The sequence below is a fragment of the Mesocricetus auratus genome, unplaced genomic scaffold, assembly GCF_017639785.1.
Source record: "Mesocricetus auratus isolate SY011 unplaced genomic scaffold, BCM_Maur_2.0 Super-Scaffold_100013, whole genome shotgun sequence".
Classification (NCBI taxonomy): domain Eukaryota; kingdom Metazoa; phylum Chordata; class Mammalia; order Rodentia; family Cricetidae; genus Mesocricetus; species Mesocricetus auratus.
This window is the reverse complement of record NW_024429196.1, coordinates 17046134-17067383: the sequence shown is the minus strand read 5'-3', so window position 1 is coordinate 17067383 and position 21250 is coordinate 17046134. Positions and strand designations below refer to the sequence as shown.

The 21250-nt window shown below is 37.0% G+C and overlaps 1 protein-coding gene across 1 annotated transcript in view; it reads left to right on the top strand.

Moving 5' to 3' along the window:
* Window positions 1-21211, top strand: part of Plxdc2 (plexin domain containing 2) — a 388489-nt gene extending 367278 nt beyond the window's left edge. The window contains exon 14 of the mRNA XM_040755447.1: window positions 16550-21211. Coding sequence (XP_040611381.1) covers window positions 16550-16666 — 117 coding nt within the window. The 3' untranslated portion in view covers window positions 16667-21211. The remainder of the gene's footprint in view (window positions 1-16549) is intronic.
* Window positions 21212-21250: the final 39 nt, after the last annotated feature.

Here is a 21250-nt window from a genome sequence, read left to right as displayed (position 1 = left end):
TACTAGTTATAGAAAATTAGGACAGTGGAAAGGCAAAAAGGGAAAGCCATTTATAGTAGTGGGACAGAGAAATCATATCATTAATACTTTAATCAGTCTTCTTCTGGAAGGCTTCGTTATGCAACTTAGTATTTAACCACTTAATGACATTGACTTTACTGCAATGTGAATTGATAATATGGTTTATTGCCATTTTCTTTTTATTATCGACTCTATGGAAGGGCTCTCAACTATTTCTTTTAAAAGCCATTCAATAGCTGCATATTGATTGAGTTATGCATGCAAGAATTAATTCAGAAAACAGAAGAAATCTTGGAAGGGGAAGGAAGATTGGAAAAGAAACACTGGTTCTCTGCATACCTACCTATTACAGGTTAGAAAATAACCAATTTTGACAAAGGGAAAGAAGAAATTGTAAATCTAGTGACACAGAAGGTTAATGGGCAACTGATAATTTGATCATTCACTAGTCCATTTATTTGTTAATTTTTGGTTTTCTGCTTTGTGCCAACCTTAAACAGAGTGAACAAGAGCTAGTCACCACATGGAGCCAACAGTTCAGTAAGTGAAGAGACAGTACATAGTTTAAATTCTAGATTTCACATCAAATAATTGGTTTTAAATACATCTAAGTTTAGTAATTGAAGTAAATATGATTAACATTATCAGAATACATTTTATGGAACTAGTGACATATGCTGATAAATAAAACATTAAGTAAAATGTATGAATAAAAACATATTGCTGGCATGAACCACTCCACCAGTCTTAATTGTGTATCCTGGTTTAATTTAGAAGCTGCAAAATAAATCCCATAAAAATTTAAACACAAAGTCAAAACATTTAGCTTGTGCTTTGAAAGATTTTTGCATTTCTGGAGAAGCAAAATATCTGTCTTTCTCAGAAGTGTCCAATGTTTTCGATGAACAAAATGACAGAATGGTGAAGCAAGAGGAAACCTCAGCATGCGTGCAAGTGGAGGATTTTGTGACTTCCCCTCAACTAAAGCCCAGGGATTTCCCAAGTGTTCACCTGGAGTGCATTTCCTTCAGAGTTGTAGATTAAACACCTATGAGGACTTTGTACTCTACCCTGTAGTGTAGGCATGTGGGGGATGCAGAAAATAACACAGTTATCAATGTTAACATCACAGAAGGCGATTCTTATTTCTTTTAACACTCTATTCATTGGTACTCTGTATCATGTAGTTACTATAAAACCCAGGTCAACACTAACAAGCTGAAGCCTCAGTGCTTTAAACCTGCTTGCCCAGTGGGTTTCCCTCCAATCCTGTGGGGAAATGGTGACAAGATGGCAATGCCTCTTCCTCAGAGCCTGCACCCGCTGATTGCCAAGTCATTACTCCTGCTCAGGACTCCTCAGCCAGGTGTGCAGTCTGTGCAACATGAGTCTTTTGAGTGACTGGGTACTCTGTGGGTTCTCTATCCTAAGAAATATTTGTGAATAACAACGACTCATGGAGAATATGAAGGCACACAGGCAGCTGTGGCCCTCAATTTTTCCTGGCAGTTTAAAGTGGCACCAGGAAAGAAGCCAGAGACAGACAGGCAAGGGCCCAGCTGCTGTTGCCTGGGAAGAAAGTCTGTTTACCAAGTTTGCCATTTCACTCTCCAGCTGCTATGTGAACACTGGGGAGCTGGGAAGACATGATCATTAGCAAAACCACGCAGTAAATACAGAAACCATTCCACAACACCACGAATCTTTCTTTGGTGAAGTGGCATTCTTCTTATAAGTGAATTTTGCCTTTCAGGTACTTCTTAGTTCAGTGTTCGAGCAAACAAGCGGGGAAATGATGCACTAAATAAATTATTTCTTGTTTCTATTCTTAGAGGGGATAAAAATGATATTCAGTTCTCATGAGTGCCTGCAAGTCGGGTAAGACAGCAAAGCTAGTTGAAATGCACTTACACCTGTGTTAAGGAAGCTGCATCGCTCTATAACAGTCTACAGAGCTATCACAAAGCATAAGCAAAGTAGATTACAAAATGTTATTTCAAAAAGAGAGGGCCACCAAGATGGTTCTGTGGGTAAAGGTGGTTGCTGCCAAGCCCAAAATCCTGAGTTCTATCCTAGGATCTCACATGATAGAAGTAAAGAACTTAGTTCCCACATAGATACACAGAGAAGGTCTGCCCAAATGAAAGACTGCCATAAATAAGTGAATTAAAAAGCTCTAGTTCCCTTGAGGCTTTGCACACCTGAACAATGTCATTTCAAAGCATATGATTTAAGTTTTCAGTATTCCAATGCCTTCTTCTGGTATGTTGTGATGAAAAGGGTACTGTTATTAGAGTACAAACTGTTCACTAATTTCTTCCTGTGGCTAAAATAAATACTTAATCCTATTTATGCAAATAGATCATAGAAATGTTGATCTCAACAAGAATTATTGTTCCATGCACTAGTCAATGTATTCCATTATTAAATTACCTTGTCCATCAAATCCACATGTTTAACATTTTAGGCATAGAGATAAAACTATCTGAAATATATGGATTACCAACATATTCATACATGAGTTACATTATTTCAGTGTATAAAAATTAAAGTTTTATATTTAAATTTTGTAGATCAAAAATTAATAGTCACAGGTAATAATAACTATGATGTGATTTATTATAAATAATGATATCAATCATAATTTTTGTTGCTATCTGAGAAGCAATTAATCAAAGGCATTTTACATTTATGAATGAGTTATTTTACATTTATGAATGGGCTATTTAGCTTTTTCTTGTGAAAATTAGGCAATAAAACCTTAGTGTAAATGAAGTAATTTTTATTTCAAAACAAAAACAACTCTAGCGAGTGAATTATCAGTCATTATTTCTATGTCTATAGTTTCAAATTTCCGCTAATTCATATATTTATAATTTTAGCAACAATTGTGATTAAAACAAATTTTAAATAGACAAGAAAAGATAATCATGTATTGAAATTCATTTTTGAGCACTGATTCTGTGACAAGCATATATTTGGCACAGACTTAGAGGTAGAAGTGATGTTTTCTTTACAAAAATGAGACAAGGTTTTCACTGATAAAAAGAAATAAACTTATTATAATTATGTGTCATCATGGGGTGACATGAAGTCCCAAGGATTTTGTAAAGAATACTTCCTTCTTACTAATATTTCCAGTTTTATCTAATTTTATGTCTCAACTTATGTCTCAAGTTTTCTTAGTTTTCTCATTCAGTGTTGACCTTGGAACATGTTACACTGGTTCAGTAGCTTGTAACTAGGCAAGCATCTTGAATATGCATAAGCTTAATGTGAAGAAAATTGGATGTAGCCTGAGCCTATGTAGAGTATTGAAATTCAGTCAGAAGTAATCACAGTGTGTACCATTCACAATGACTGGCATTTGAAAACGCACCATGGGGGACTGAAGTTTAGCTTCTTTGTAACCTCGCATGTGCAAGGGCCTGGTTCAACCCCCAACATTGCTAGTATGTAACAGTTAGAAAAAAGAATCACGTTACAGGAAAGCAGGATGGCACTCATCAAAATCAGTCAAGTTCATACTCTGTCTACTGTATAGGAACATAGCCTCAGTACAGAGGGATTAAGAATTGAAATTCACACTGTAAATTAATGAGATAAAGGGGAAATTCTAACAGAAATGAGCAAAGGAGAAGCAAGGTGGCTCCCCAAACCAATTGTAAAGAGATGTTATAAGAGCCAGAGAGCTAATTGTTTTGTACAAATCTCTGTTATAGTCTCTGTTATAGACACAGGATCTGGGAGAAGAAACTGGGAAGATGTATATTTGAACCAATCTTTAAAAACTACTAAATATGAGGACCCAGAGATACAATGGACTTTATGAGTGATAAGATTTGTTTCTGCAAAGGTACTCCAGCATGTAAAGAAGGCCTTTGTCAATTCTTCTGAGGGTAGAGCTGACTTGGTAGAGCATTTGCCTAACAAAAATGAAGCCCTAGGTTCAAATTCAATAGCTACATAAATATGGATCCAGTTATGATGGTGCATGCCTGTAATGTCATAAGTAGAAAAGTGGAATTAGGAGGTAAGAACTTGTTGAAAGAGACAGATAGCAGGAGAAGGGAAGAAAAAAGGAGGGGAGGGGAGGGAGAGAATGGAAAGGAAGAGGAGAAGAGGGAGAGAGGAGGGGAGGGGAAGGGAAGAGAGGGGAGAAAAGGAAACATTACCTAAATAGTCTACTGGGAATGTTTTCTTTTAAATTTAGGATATTTTTGTCCTCATTTCTCCCAAGAATTATATGCTTCAGAAAACATATAAAACTGCATGATTGCAATGTATGAAGACATATTATTTTTTAGTTAACCTAAAAGGAAAAAATAAAACATATGTATCTAAACAATGTTTCAGTTCTATGCAGAGAATAAGATTGTTTCTGAAGTACTAATTGGGGAAATGTTTTTTTTCCAACTTTATTAAAGTTTTTAGTTTTGGTTAATACCTTAGAGTTATCTTTATGTCACTGTGAGACATGCAAGGTTCAGATTTGCTTTTAGTGAAAAGTCTGCATATCAATCAAGGAACTTACTAAAATAATAATTGTTCCTGATGTCCAAAACAAATATCACCCCTTGAGTTGCTTGAAACAGGAAAAAGTAACAGAACCCTGACACAGAACATTGTTCCTTGATGTTTTCCACAATCCTCTCCACAAAAACATAAGTTTTACTGAGACAAGGAGAGTTGGAAGCTTTGGTTTTAAAAGAGGTAGAAGTCTGGGTGGAATTTTGTACTTACAAACCAGCCATGCGGTGTTTTTCTTTCCACTCCTATCTTTTCCTTCCTTCTTTCTTAAATTGTCTCTTTTGATATTTTGGGATTGGCCACTCTGTGATCACCTTACCTTGCACGCCCTGGCCACTCCAGCATCACCTCTGTCTCTGCTTCCTTACCTGTCATGCTCCCCGTCAAACCTTCCTGGAGAACTTTTAAACATTTGCACCCCAATCTTCTTCTCAGCTGCTGACACAGATTATTAACCCATTCTGGTCTCACTGGGAGTCAGTCATCGTTGTGCCTTTATCATATAAAGATGCTTCTCATTCAGACGAGCACAGACTACTCTTGTGCTTCACTCAGACTAAACTCCATGTGCTGATGTGGATGACTTACATCCAACTACACTGAATTTGATCAAGAAGAATTAAGAGGCAGTTGAAACTATTTAGTTATCCTCTTTGATCCTTAAGGAAATACAGCATCTTTTGTTGAACTCCAAGAAGTGTGTGTGTGTGTGTGTGTGTGTGTGTGTGTGTGTGTGTGTTTGTATACATATACTCATTCGGTCTGTTATCTCAGCTGAACATAACCATGATTTTTCAAAGCAATGAAAAATGGGTGAAATAATAAAGTATTAAGGTATCATATGTAACATGTGTACTCAAAAAATGTATAAAGTATCATAGTGTGGTTAATGATAAATTCAAAAGTTGTTTAAGCATCAAAAGTAGGGCTTAATGAATGATTCTGGGAAGTTGGCAGGGAGTTAAATAGCATATTTTCCCCCAAAATTCCCATATAAACCCAGGACAATTACATGTCAAAATCATAACCTGAAAGGAAACATTTACAAAAAGACCAGCTAATGATGTAGAACCCAGATACCAACATTTGCCTTAATAATCATTGTCTCAGTGAGAGGGCAAGCACAGACCTGGCTGGCCTGACAATAGGAGAGCCAGAGACATTGACCAGGAGTTGCAGTGAGCCCAAGTATGCACTCCAACTGCAGGGAGCAGAGGGTCCTTGGTAGTACTCTGATAAAGATGCATGAGCAGGTCCAAGCAATGCTCAGTACTGGTCAGGCTCAACTTTCACAGTCTGGCAGTGCCACACAATAGCAGGAAATTCGACAAATGGAATAAAATTTAAGTAGAATAGGTGCCACAGTTATTATGGAGAAGAGGAGAGTTGAGAAAATTTGTATGTGCAATGTCTATATCCTGACCTCTTCTCTTTTGAGAAAGGGCCTCATATAGCCAACTGCTCATTATATTGACAATTTCATGCATGCATATAATGCTTTTTAACCAAATCTATCCCGTTTCCTCCCCTCAAGTTCTTTCCCTATCTGCCACATCAATTTTCCCTCCCAACTACCTGTGCTCTCTTAAAAAACAAAACAAAAAAATTATTACTATAGTCAAACAATGTGTCATATGTATTGTTATCTAATTATTTTTGCATGTGACTAGTGCAATTGTCATTAAACCTTAAGTAGATAAACATGTATTAGAATGTTAATTTCAGTCAAAAAAGTCGTACAAATTGAAAAATGTCAAAATACACTCATCATTTCAAAAGATCTATTTTTGTACTAGTCTAACTCATAGGAATCACACTGAATTTTCAAGCAGCACCCTCTTAGATTTGATAGTCTAAACTATCCTATCAGGTTGTTGCCCAGCTGTGTGATTAAATGTGGGCTAGAGTGCACCACTACTTTAGGGTAGAGAATAGCTCCCTTTTTACCATCCCTGTGGTCAGAGCTGAAGAGAGCCAAACCTGCGGGTCTCTTCTCTTGTCTTTGAAACAGGCTGATGCTCCCAACAGGAACAACTTTATGAGAGTAGTTTCTTGAGGAACTTGGCCCCTCTTACTGTTGAAACAAGCAGTACTGACTCACATTTGCCTTTACAAGAACATTTATGACCACAGCAGCATTGCCTCGTCACTTGGCCCCGTCACTGGGTCGGAGTGAGACGGCTTGTCTCCACACCCACTTCAAGTTACTTTTCTTTAGAGTAAATACCCTGTCTGATAGCAAATTATTACTTAACTACTTATGGCAATGAGAATCCTCAGAAGACAGTTAAAGATTCTGTCAGAGACTGTGTGAGGCGGTTGCTGGGCTGCTGGGTCTTTACAGAAGATGTGGAATGGGATTAATTCTAAAGATAGAGTAAATTTTCATTTGCTTGTCTGAAAGTATTTGAAATCAACTCTTGATTGCTCACAATTTCTGCAGTGAGACCAGTAGCTGTGGCAGATAGAGGGACTGATATTCCAAGAAACTATGCAATCCCTAAAATCCCCACATTTCTTTAATGGGAAAGAAGAGACCTCTTGACTATCACATTTGTTATGTGAAATGATAAAGGAAGGACTCAGATATAACTGCAAAGGTGGACTCCAATTGACCAGGAAATGAAATAGTCTAGTAAGAGAATTAGAAATAACAGAAGGCTATGTTTTTAGAATGAAAAGTGAGGGGTTAGAGGCAGGCTCAATTTGAGTTTATGGCCAAATCATAGCCCAGCCTCTTCACAGGAGTAACCAAAGAAAAAGAGGAGATGAAGATACGAGTCAGGAGAGATATATGGAAATTGTAATAGTAGAAAGGGAAGTCTGAGACGAAAATTTAAACCCCACTGAGGAGTGATTAGTGCATTCACAAATGATGCTTAGAGCACACTAGTATTCATTGCTTACAAATAAGTAAAGCAGCCAGCTTACATTAAAAGGGAAAACAAGATGTGAGAGAAAATGTCGTCAATCTGCAAAAGGATTGCACAAAATGAAAAGTTCAGAAGCACTGTAAAGTGCTGTGGGGATGTTACAGGAGAAAAGAGGAAGCTGGGTGTGTCATGGGGCTTCTCAAATTTGAGATCAGTCTGGTCTCCATAAAAGCTGCAGAAGGGAAGAGAGAAAGGAGGGAGGAAAAAGAGAAGGGTCCTAAAGTGTTTGTAGAGGAGAAAAGGAATACAGTCACTTCCTAGCTGAGACAAGATGATTGGGCAACAGAGAAGTGACTACGGGATAAGAAGAGAGCATAAATTCTGAGTAGAAATAGGTTGGGTTGGACAGAACTGCAGAACAGCAGGGTTACATTCTGGGAATTGAATGGGTGGGTCCTGGGTGTACTGAGAATGCCACAAGCAAACAGTATTCTGAGCACTGCTTTCCTAACTGAAGTCACAGTGACATTCTTGTGCCGGGCAAACCTAGAAATATGGCCTTTTCTGCACTAGCTGTAGAGACTTAGCACCTGGAATCAGAAAGTATAATAGATAATACTTTTTGATAAAGACAGTGAAGGTTTATCTAGAATTGCTTGTTGGGTAGATGAGAGAGCAATTTGGGAATTGAATGAAAAGTCCCTGAGGCTGACAGGGCATGAGGTGGAGGCTGGGTACATGGCAGACACTAATGAGAGTCCATGTTAAACCAAAGGACATAGACGCAGGACAGGTCATGTGACACTATAATGCCTGCTTTGAGATGAGGTCATGTGAGGTCAAATGAACAGTGCAGAAGGGGTGGAAAAACACTTTCAAAATGACCTGGAGGGAACCTTAAAGTGAAAAGATTACTACAGTAGCTGAAAGAGACAAACAAATTGCACAAAACCAGAGCCTGACAGCCTCTGAAGACCAGGAATATGTCCACAGGGTGTATGGTGTTCCATTAGTGGGCTTCACATCCTGCTCTTTTTAGTCATTCTATCCATGGGACCATTTCTGTTCACTCAACTTCAAATGAAAAAGCTTTCCCATGAAACACATAGCATATATTGAATGCTTTCAGGGGATACTTGATCTTATACAGTTTCAATCTTACATGTGTGGTTTGCTATTGGTTAATGCTAAGTTTTCTCTAAGCACAATATATATGCCTTAAGTTTAGCAGTGTGTTTCTAATAGATGTGTGGCTGACTGAATGCTTTCACTCTTGGTTATTATGATCATGCTCAGTTAGGGCATCAAAGAGACTGGGAATGAATGCAGGAGTCATGAACATAGCAGATCACTCAAGAATATAGATATTGTACAATAGATAAACCTTTTTACAAGGTTTAACACTGACACTCACTGGGAGTCTCCTTGTCTATACAATTTTGTTTTTATTTTAGCTAAAGGTTTTGCCTACTCCAGGTACAGGCAATAAGAGGGAGAGCTGTCTGTTTACAGTTTGCATTGCTGGGTAAAATTTAAAATAAGATTAGATTTTAAATAGTACTATATGCAGTAGTTCTAACCATAGTAAAGAAAAATACTTCCTTCTGGAAAAAATTGTCTAAACTCATTGTTAAAGAGTGCATTCCACTGTTGTTGGATTTTCCTAACACAATGTTGATGTCAATGTCAGTTTAGTATACTTTCAATTTTTGTCCACAAGTAAATGGACTGCTACACGGATGATGATCCTAGATCAACTAATTGTACACTTGGTGTCGGACTGTGACAATTATTCATTTAGAGAGTGGGTTTGGAGAATTTAGGATCCTGGGTACTTGTTTCAAGCACATAGTTACCTCCAGCCCACTTGATATTACTTTCTACATTCCCATTAAAGTAGACTTGAAGAAACCTGTTGGCATCACAGTTGTATGGATGAGAATACAGGACTTTTGTTTCAGTTGTTATATGACAAACCGTCCTCTGAGTTTGGTGGAATTGACTTTGCAATTCTCCTTCATGTCCTTTTCTCTGTTATTCAAAGGGTGCAATTCAGTTCTACTTTCTTATTTTATGTGATATTTTTTCTAGTTTGATTTCATTATCAACTAGAGTCATCTGAGAGGAAAACCTAGATTGGGGAATTGTCGAATCAAACTGACTTTTGGGTCCTCTCTCTAATTATTAATTGATAGAGGAGAAACCAGCCCATTGGAGGTGGCATCATCTATAGGTGGGTGGTCCTAGATTATGTAAGAAAGAAAACTAAGCATAAGCAGCAAGCTGCATTCTTCTGTGACTTCTGTTTCTAGTCCCTACCTTGAGTTCCTGCTCCTACTTGGGCCCTCTTAGTGATAGTCCCCACTAAGTGTTTTATTATAGCAACAGAAAGAAAGCTAGAATAGTAACTTTCATTTTATCTTTTAGTTTTAATAGTTAGCCCATATCCTTTTGTGATTATTCACAGAAAGAACATTAGGTCACCAATGTTACAAAAAAGAATCTGCTCCAGGTGTCAACTGTCTTTGGAACTCTATTGTTGTAGACATTTCAGAGTTGAGCAGCTGTGTCCCATAGCCTTTAGGATTATTAGAAAGAACAGGACAAATAGACATCATAAGACTGCACTCACAGAAGTTAGCACCAAAGCACATCAAAAGAGATTGATAAAACACCAGGAAATTTCCGAAATTGTACAGCATGGTAAGAAGTGACTCCTAATCTGTACATGGGCATCTGGACCGCTTTTTTGGAAATAAACATAAATGGATGATTTGTATAAGTAAAGATGATAAATTATGTGGCATTCCTGATTGAGGGACTACCGCAGACAGTTTCAGAGATGAAAACGATGGATATGGATGAGTGAGAAGATAGTGGGAAGTGTTTATCCTCACTTACCACTCAATCTCTGGGGAGCATTTATCAAATGTGCTTACCTGAACCCTGCTTGGGAGCATTTGATTTCATCAGGGTATCTCAACATCAGTTATGTTCTTACTTTCACTTCCCAAAGTGATTTTAATTTCAGCTTTGAAAACAACTTACAGTGAAAGAAAATAAAGCATTAAGTGTTGAAGATGTAGGTGTTGAAAGCATTTCTTCTCACATTAAAGAGTCTGAACTCTGCACTGGGAAGCTGACTCATCAGTAAAAAGTACTTGTTATTGTTGCAGAGGACCAAAATTGGGTCCTCTATACCCATGTCAAGCAGCTCACACCCTCTGACACTCTAGCTTCAGAGGTACAACACTCTCTTTTGTCTTCTGAAGAGACCCCACACACACACACATAGGGGGGGGGCGTGGGGAACCTAATTATAAATTATTTAATTTAGCAGCCTATGGAAACTCATTTGCTTCATACACTCAATATATTTGCTTTGGAGAACAAAACACAGAGATAGTATAATTTCATTGTAGTTAATCCATGTTTTCGAATACTCTCATTTGTATCTATGTCTGTGACAGTTACTGCTAATATTTCTGGATCATCTGGAAGTAAGTTCTGGCAGACAACTTCCAAATGATGAAACACTAAAGTAAGTAAAACAGGAAATATGCAAAATATTCAGGAATAAAGTCACTTAAGAATTGAGGGATTGCTGGCAATTCATGGCCATTTCTAAAAAATTAATATAAGATACTTTTAAGTTCTATAGTCCATGAGGCAGAGACACGGGCTCAAACAGAAGTCTTTTATTTTAATTAGATGACAAGTTTCATTGACTGGAACTCAAGGCCTGTATTATACAGCTAGGTCGCCAAATAAAATACAGAACACTTAAACATAGTTGAATTTCGAACAAAAATAAGTAATTTTGTTTAAATTTGTGGAATTAAACATAGTTTAAAAAGTGACTTGTTTATCTGAAATTCAACTTTAACTGCTTTCCTTTATAATTATTTAAGTCTTGAAACTTCAGCCTTATAACTTGCTAAGCCAAGAAATACTCAACACAGAACAAGGGAAATTGCAACTGATTATGTTTCAAGGTATGAAAAACAAAAATATACCCTTCCTCTTCCCAGCCAAAGTTTCTGAAAGCTTAATGGTAAAAAGTCTATGTGATTGCAAAAACGCGTGTTTAATTCCCTGGTATATCTGTGTGCTGGGTACATGTGGTTAAAGTTCATGGTCTTCCACTCATGTTGAGAGTGTTCCTTTTTAAAGATACCTTCCAGAATCATGACCCCGCCTCTTCAAGGGATACCATATGGTGCATCAGTCACAGCATGGAGAGTTAATTAGAAATGCAGACTCCTCGGCCTCCCAGACCTGCTAACAGGCTACCTTGAGGTTGCTAGGCTCATATTGAGACATGAAGATTTAAATACAAAGCTTGAAAACATGCTTAAAGAAAGAAATCATAGAATTATTTTTAATTAGGATGGAAGGGAGGGAAGGAGGAAGAGAAAGAGAGAGAGAAGGGAGGGAAGGAAGAAAGAAAGAGCAAGAAAAGAAAGGAAGGAAGGAACGAAGGAACAAAGGAAGCCATAGGCTCCTCAGGGTCCAGTGAGCACTAGGAAAGTTATGTTAGTGAAAGGAGACTAGGACCTTAAAAGCCTTTTAAGAGGGGAGTAAGTAGAAACCAACCTCTCTGTACATCAGTTTCTTTTACTTTCCCGATGAAGAAACATAACCAATGACCCACTTAGCTTTGCCCAAACCCTGGGTTTGGAGGTGCCTCCAACCACTGTCCATTTCTTGTGCTCATAGACGAAAACAGTATGGCGAAACCCAAACTGGCTGCTTATCAAGACCTGTTATGTATACAGGCGTCTTCTACCTGGCCCATGACTTTCACATTTACTCTTTTCTTTAACATATGTGCTAATTATTTCCTTTCCAGGGCAACTTAAGCTATAGAACACCCTGCCTAACTGCTCTGTGCTCCAGTTGCAGTTTTTGCACACTGCTAGATGAGTGTGCCCTACATGTTTGTTTGTGGATATTGTCACTAATTTTCTTGCCACGGACCATTGAGATAGATTTGGATGACTGTTCAATTATTAGTACTGAAGGAGTAGCTAAGGAGAACCCCATCTTGCCTGACTTACACCAGTCCCCACATATCACTGTGAATATTTTCTTCTGAATGTGATCAATAACAAATTCTCAGAAACGAAAGGTCACCTACGCATTGTATGCAGGCATCATACCCGAGGTATCTGTAATGGATTCTCACTACATTCTGGTTTGAATTTGGTAATTTTATCATACACTCTGCTTTGCCAGCACGTGATCTTGTGGTTGCTGCCAGTTCCTCTAACACTTTGAATTGGCCATTCTTTAAAAACCTGTAAATTTGGCAATATCTGGGTTTCAAGGAAGAAGTTCAAGAGATCCCATGCCTAAATTGCTGATTCTCACTAGTCAGACTTGAGTTCACAGCAAGACCAAGATAATGCCCTGACTTCCAGATTCCTGTGCCCATGCCTTCCCAGCCCATTGGGGAGATGTTTCACACTGTAGCACCAAAACTAAGTATTTTCCTTGGAGATCTGAATACTTACTCATCTGATTATTATCACAATTAACTATTATCTGCCTCCAAACAGCTGAGCAGTTTCAGAGAGGAAGAGTAATACAACTACAGTGGAGACTAATAACTCCATACACTTAGGATTGCTTATTATTGGTGTTTTATTATCTTCCCTCAGACTTTAAAGTGAATCAGGAAGGCAAGAATAAAAATCTTGGAATCCTGAAGAAGGCATTAGATACCAGTTTGAACACGAGAAAGTAAAGGTCCAGAAACATCACACGACTTATTTATCTTAGCGTGATTGTTTTGTGATACAGAATGACATTGTGCATGTTTTTGTGAAGATCTTCTAAAAGGACAACAGATTTTTGACAAAGTTTTCACTCTTCTTTTGCAGTTTTAGTCCATCAAATAGATGCATCAAGGAACTGTGGAAGAATGCAAAAAAAAAAAAAAGAAGTTTCTTATATTCCAAACACAGGTTGATTTGGTTCATACATTCATACATATTTTATGCATACTGGAAGTAATATCATAATTTTTGCCATCTGATTCATGAGGAAAATTTTAATGGTGTGAAATTTTCCTTTTTATAATATTCTGTCTGTCAGTGCTACAAAATAATTCAAATATTCAGGTTTTGAGTTTTTAACCTATATGCACTTAAACATATTAGTATAAGAAATGCCATCTGTTTTAGTTCAGCAGAAAGAAGGTAACATAAGATATTATGTACAAATGAAAAATATCTTGAATAATTTTTAATTGTGCTGCATCCACTTGATTCACCTTTACTAATGAAATGTAGGTGAGCAGTGAACAACTGGGTAATTAAATCACATGTGAGACGGGACTTCAAGGGATGCCAAATCTTGCTTAGGTATTTCTGGTTGCATGTCTAAAATGAGTGATAATAAATCAAGAAAAATACTTTAAGGATTCATAAAAGTTTCTGAAAATAGGCTGGGGTGGATCTCTTAGATAGAGCCAGCATGTGCAAGGCTCTGGGTTCATTTCCTAGCACTGGAAAATAAAAACAAAACAATAACTTCTAAAAATAACTTTGTATTGTGCTCACCCTGTCCAATATTCTTGTACTATTTTGAAGATTCCATGATGAACTTTAATACAATACACACCACCAACAATCCCAGACTTTTCATATAAAAGGAAGTTAACCAAAAATTTGTGACATGTGAATATTGATATTGTTAATGATATCACACTTTGAGAGTAAGATGAAAGTAAAATTATGTCCACAAATGTTGGCTGAAGTATGTGTAAACTATTGAATTTTAGGAAATAATTTTGACAGTGGGCAAAGTTAATTTTGTAAGTAGATAGATTTCACGTTAATCTCAGCTACTGGTTCCTAGTTTTGCAAGTTAGTAGATAATACAAATGATCACCCAGTATAAGTCATAAAAATATACTTAGGAGAGTTTACTAATATGCAACTTTCGAGATTGCCATCATCAGGATGTTTGTCACTGGTACCTCTTCTTAGTGAAGAGTCCCTGACTGAGTGTAACATCTTTAAGTACTAAGTATGTAAGGGAATTAGTTTGTGGGGCTGCCCTTGCTAGCTGAACCCAGAGGCCATTGTACTTCTTGCTCTTTTAGAAAATAAATATAAAGCAAGGAATTAACAATGCTGCTTGCCTGGGGAAACCATGACTTTAGAGAAGTCTATTTCTGAAGTCATGGAAACCAAATGGGAGCCATAAACAGTAGGCCCCAGGGCATGAGGTCTTCTCCTTAAGATATGTAGGAACCATGAATTACAGTACCCACTTCCAAAGAGACTGGGCATGTGTCCATGTGTCCATCAAAAAAGATGATCTCTAGGTCCACAGCCAACACCTTGTTCTGCTTTGTGCTACTCTGCACACTAGTTTTAACGTCTTCTTTTTGGGAACAAGGATTAATCAGTGCCACTTACCTCATGAGATTTAATCAGCTAAATAACATCAGACTTGATGACCACATGGTGCTTTGGTGAAGGTGCATAGTATTATTATTAAACAGAATGTAATTACCTCAGTTGGCATTTTTCCATAGCATAAAGCTAATACTCATCCCTGCTTGATATAAAATACTTCACCCTGAGCCATTAATCATGGACATTGGCATGTCATTAGCAAATCTAGCAAGATACCAAGTGCCGCTATATGTACACTGATATTTAACCTTTTTTTGCATTAAAAGTCTTTACACAGAAATAAAATTCCCTCAATATTTATTGCCTTATTTACGCCAAAATTGCAGACACTTTGATAAATGGAGTAATCGCTTCTAGTGTCACTGTGGCTATGAAATGCATTTAATGTCTTCTGTGACTGTGACTTAATAATTCATTTCAGCACATCTATTTAGAAATCACAGTGGGTTTATTTGATAGACAGAGCACTGGTGAGAAAGGTTCCTCTTGTCAATAAAAATAGCCCGCGTTTTAAAATTAGTGCCTACCATGTAATTTTAACTTCATAGGCTTAGGTTTGTTTACAGCTTTTGGTGATGGATCCCATTTTAAGATGTGACATCTTTAATGTTTGACCATAAAAGTCATAAATAGATGTGCTTAGTTTGATAAACAATTTCTTAAGCCAGAGTGATATTTCCTGTATCTTATTTGATAGGAAATCTAATAACTAACTGAAACTCAGCAATGGTTAGAGAATGTTATGGCCATACATTTTTAGTGAACTGATGCCAACAGAAGTGATATTGGTATTGACCTCTGGAAAAGAGATTCATACATCAGGGTTACACGTGAAAGACACATATCCATTTCACAAGTTCCAGGCTATCATGAGCTACATAGTAAGTATCTGTCTCACAAAAAAATGTTCAGTGATTGTTTTGTTGTGTTTTGTTTTATGAATTTTAAGGACTGCAGAAATGACTCATTAATTAAGAGATTATATTGTTTCTTTCCAGAGGATCCAGGTGTGATTTCCAGAACCCCCTTCAGATTGCTTACAACCATCTATAATTCCATTTCCAGGCAATCAGCTGCACTCTGCTGATCTCTCTGGGCACCTGCATTTATGGGATGCACATAAGCTCATGTAGCCACATCCATATATTCAGAAATATAAGTAAATAAATACTAAAAGCATAGTTTATCTTGTTATATGTGGCACTTTTCAGACAAAAATGATTATAAAGCATGCATTTAACCTTGCCTTTGAGAAACTTGGCAGTAGAGATTGTCAATAGGCTGCCACTTGCTGCATATTGGTAGTCAGAACGGAGACTCAAGTACAGGACTCAGGGACCTTACAGAGGGGGACATATTATTTCCAATGGTAGTTGTTGTAAAAGATCATTTATTATGGTGCATTGAGAAGTTGACCTAGAATAGTTAGAAAAAATTTTTTCAGAAAGACAGAAGTTCATGTTATCACAGGCTGGCCTTGAACTTGCAAACCTCCTGCTTTCACCTCCCTAGAGCTGGAATTAACAGGAATGCGCCACCTATGCTTGATGTACATGATGCTGGGGATTGAAACTAGGGCTTCTAACATGGAAAGCACTCTACCAACTGAGAAACATCCACAGCCTGGTAAATATGTATTTTTTGATGATGATATCTCACTGTAATGCTCATTAGTTTTGTATTTTCCTGTTTTAGAGACGCCCAAGCAGATGGCCAGCAATGAAGTTTCGAAGAGGATCAGGACATCCTGCCTATGCAGAAGTGGAACCAGTTGGAGAGAAAGAAGGCTTTATTGTATCAGAGCAGTGCTAAAATTTTAGGACAGAGCAGCACCTGTACTGGCTTACAGGTGTTAAGACTAAACTTCGCTTATACCTTTAAAACAAACAGACACACACCCACAGCCACACGCAAAGGAGCCCTAAACTGCTGTAGCCAGAAGGGAGACAAGATTTCTGGATTAGTCCAGCCCAGGAACATTGAAAAGAAAACTCAGACTTGTACAAGACACCATGTACACTGAATATAAAATTCCCTAGTGGAGTGACATACATGGTTCATGAGGAACATCTCCTGTGGACTTGCTGGAAGTGTGACAAGATGACAGTGTTTTTAGTTTAGGTGCAGGGTTGCAAAGGGATCAAGGAAAATATAATGATAATAAATAAAGCTTTAGTTCGCAAGGGATCTACACCTTTGGTTCAAATGTTCTTCTCTGATGTCTCAACGATAACCATGTTCCAAAGCCTGAATGCTCTCCCTGGAAAGAGCAATGATGAATGTTTCAGGATTGCTGAAAACAATAGCTCACGTGAGAACAAAACCAAATGGAGGTTTTTCTATCTTTCCCAAACAGAATTTTGGCAAAGGGTTTTTACTTTTTGCTCTAGATGCAGATGTTCCAACAAGTTCATTATTCCATAGGATGAACTTTCATCTGTTCAGAAGTTCACTATGCCTGCCTCTTCCCTGGTAATGAATACCCTTCCTGTGAGCTGTGACACAATTTCCAAATGTTAAGCTAGAGACTAGAGAGGAGGGCATAGCCAGTGGGGGTTTTCCATTCTCTCACTTCAGAATAAAACAAGTTTTCTTTTCAGAGGTGCTGCCTCCTCTCCCACCTGGAGTCCTAAAGCCTCATTTGCTCTTAGCTAATGGGAACTGACAGAAATAACAGGAAGAATTGTGTGATCCTTTTTTGAGACAAATATCTTAAGGGATTTTGAACACCCATTAAAAAATTTGCCATGTTTGTGTGACAAACCCATTTCATTGTCAATTCCTGTCTAAGAAGCCATTCAAGTCAACATATCCTGGTGACAGGAAAAATAGGAAAGAAAAAAATGGAATAACCCTGCTGAATCATGCAGTAATTTTCTTTAAAGCACATAGTAGTTACATAAATATATATATATAAATATATTTTTGTTTATAACTAACACAAGGCAGGCTCTTGTGGCTCTAAAGAGTGTATTTTGTCATCAAGACAAAACAAATGCAAGATGTATCACTGCATTCCTTCCACAACATTGTAAGATAATCCTTAATATTAGAATATTTTTGTGTCACTTCCAAATTTGGTTCATTTAGTTGCAGCATGTATCATTTTGCAGCCTATTGGATCCACTCTTTCATTCATAACAACCCCTCCTTCCATAATTCAAAGAAGCAGTTGTAAACATCCCTTGAGTGAAATTCTCATTTATTGTACTGATTGCAGTACAATTTTCGAAAACTCCCCATAAGTAAAGAAAGGAAGTGTACCAGTCAAGAAGGAAAGCTGTTGATGTAAAGCATATCTCTAAACATGAGGTCAGGTACTGTAGTGTAGAAGTCCACCAATGGCTTGACCTGTAAAACTTCAACATTCTGTGCCAAGAAAAAATTCTGGTTCTTACAAGATACAACATTCAACATTTACAAATTCAAGTTTCAAAAAGCAAGGATTCTCAACAGTAGCACTTCACTGACAGTTTACAATCTGTGTACAGTATCTACACTGGACAGTATCCATCCCCTAACAGGGTATCACATTATCATCCCCAGTATCTGACATAAGTGAGGGCTCTTTTCTGTCACATGTGTTTTTCTTTACGATTTAAAATATTTGATGGTGGTACCATTTCCCTAACTTCAGCTAAACATGCCAGAAAGCAAAGGTAGAAGACCAACATGGCTGCAGGATGTGATGACAATCTGTTCCCCACCAGCTATGCTCGAGTCATATGAGCTATCTCAGCTTATTTTTGTTGGTGTAGCTTTGGTGAGAAAGCAGTAGCCAAATGACTTGCCAATGTAACTGGTGCAACTGGTATTCCACAGACACATAAAGTACACATAGACAATTTTCCTTTTAGGATAAGATAAGGATGCTTTCACTTGCTTTAGCAATAAGCATGGCTTCCAATGGCAATGGACTGGCAGACACATAAATCTCTTTGCCTATACATCTCACTGCTAACATAATTCCCACAAGTAGTAATGACATCCTTACCCTTCAAAGCTGTCTTCCATTTGTTACTTGAAACAACTGATAATTCTGTTAAATGAATACACAAGACCCTCAATTATTCAGTACATCAAAGCACTAAGCAATGAGGCAAAATTGGAAGCAAGGAGGATTCTAATTTGTGTGGAAATTTTCTAAAATCCCTAAAAGAAAGAGTTAAGCTTCGTATGAATCCACAAAATATTGGTAGAGTCTCTTTGCTCTATGAAACTTTAATTCTGTTTGCATTCTGCTGTATTCTTGAATCCTGTTTACTTCAGAGGAAGGGCATATAGGATTTCTAGAAATTTTTCAAAAGAATCCAGTATAGTTGATGTTATATGGATTATGCATTATGAAGCACAGATACAAGTACCTTGGTCAACATTCTGTGAGCTTGAAGAAAGAATGACAATGCTGTTCTTATGAGAGGAATAACAATGGGATGCATACGACCTTAAGACGAACCCAGGGAATTGGTGCTGCAAAGGAACTCAGCTATTTTACCTTAATTTTAAGAGTAATGACCAGTGATTATATAACTAATCAACCAACCATATGGTCCATGTTATCTATTGGCTTGTTTGTGAGTGGTTGAAACCTTGTGGTACACTAACAATTAGAAAGACAAAGGTTAATGGCAAAGGTCAATTGGGCACAGATGTTTTTTCTGTAAGGTTTCTGGGGTATTCAGTATACTCTCAAATGTATGATTTAGATAGGTGCTGTCCACTATTATCTACTGGACAATTATGGCTAGTAATTTTTAGATTAATACAATTTATATTCAATCTCCTGGTCACGTTTGAAGTGACCCATAGCCACACATGGCTCATGGCTACCATTGCGGTCTACACATAATTCTATCATTGAAGAAATTTAATTATAAAGTCCTATAATGTTTTAATTGAACTACTTATTCTTGAAGGAAATAGTGGAAGGAAAGAAGGAAGGAAGGAAGGAAGGAAGAAAGGAAATATGGTAACACTTAGACACATCAAAAATTTTTTGTAATATATGTGAGGCCTCATAGAGAAATGAAGAGACTTAGTTGACATGGCTTTGTGTCTTCATAGTGTTTTCTCAGAAAAATCATTTCAATCTCCATGAGTCTCAATTTTCAAGTTGTAAAAACATTAAATATGTTGTCCTGTCTTTTTTGAAGTATTATTTTTGCAGACTGATTATACATACAGATGTAAAGATTTTCAAAAATTTACATCAATGTAATCTATAAAGCACATCTGTAGGGCCAGTACCAAACTGCACACAAAGGAAGAATAGTCCATCATTCCAAAAGGCAACTAAAGATAATTAAGGCAATACATTCTTGAGATGCTGTTAAAGCACATAGCAAAACTGCTTGAATATTTTTTGTTCTTTTTTGTTCATATTTTTCTTTTCTGACTCTTTTTCTTATTTGCACAATTGCTGTGTCTCCTCTACCTGCCTGGACTCTTTCTTATGTCACTTGGTGCCTCTCGTTATTCTGCTTTTCTACTTTACTCTTTACAATAAAATGAATCCCAGGATCTTAGCAGAAGATCTTTTGAAAACAAAAATGATACTACAAACATTAGCTATCTCATATTTATTTTTATTTCTAATACAAATGTAAGGCACTATGAAGTTAAAATAAAAATATTATGGAGACTTGCTTTTTAATGTAAATTCTGCAAATACAAACTTTATAAAAGGAATAGTTACTTTAAAGTATGCTCTTGTCCAGATAATATACAGTGTGGGAAGGTATCTCATGCAACCTGTTCATTTTACTGACAAGAAAACCAAGACTTAAATGATACAAGAATTCTCTCTGTTGTTAAAAGTGGGTTTTAAACTTAAAATTCTCAATTCGTCTTTTTTGCTTCAATTGTTATTGCTTGCATTTTTGCAAGCAATTAAGACAAACAAGCAGCTTAAAGTCCTAATCCATGACAAAATTAACTTTATCTGATATAGGGATGATCTGTATATCCTATACTATAATATGAAGCATTAAACAACCTTCGTGCATCCTGTTACTATCTCAAGAATGCTGTTATTCTGTTTTGAATTCCGTCTCCTATAGGATCCGTATATGTGTCCCTTCTCCCACTCTCAGCTGTGGTCACCAGGTTAGCAACACTATTATCTTTGTCATTTAACTGTTCTTCTGTCTTTGTTTCATTTCTACTCAATTGTATTTGAAAACTAATACTGTTTTTTGAAGAATTTCCACCACATAAATAATCAGTTTTAACTTGTTCGTGAAAACTATTTGGCCACTTGTGATCCAAGAAGACCTTGTGGGAAAATATTGTGAGATCAGCGGTGTTCCCTATGATGTACTCATATCATTGTGTTTTTATAAAGCACTTTACATTTTACAGAGTACTTTGATTCATCCTTTCACTTGTTCTTTCATT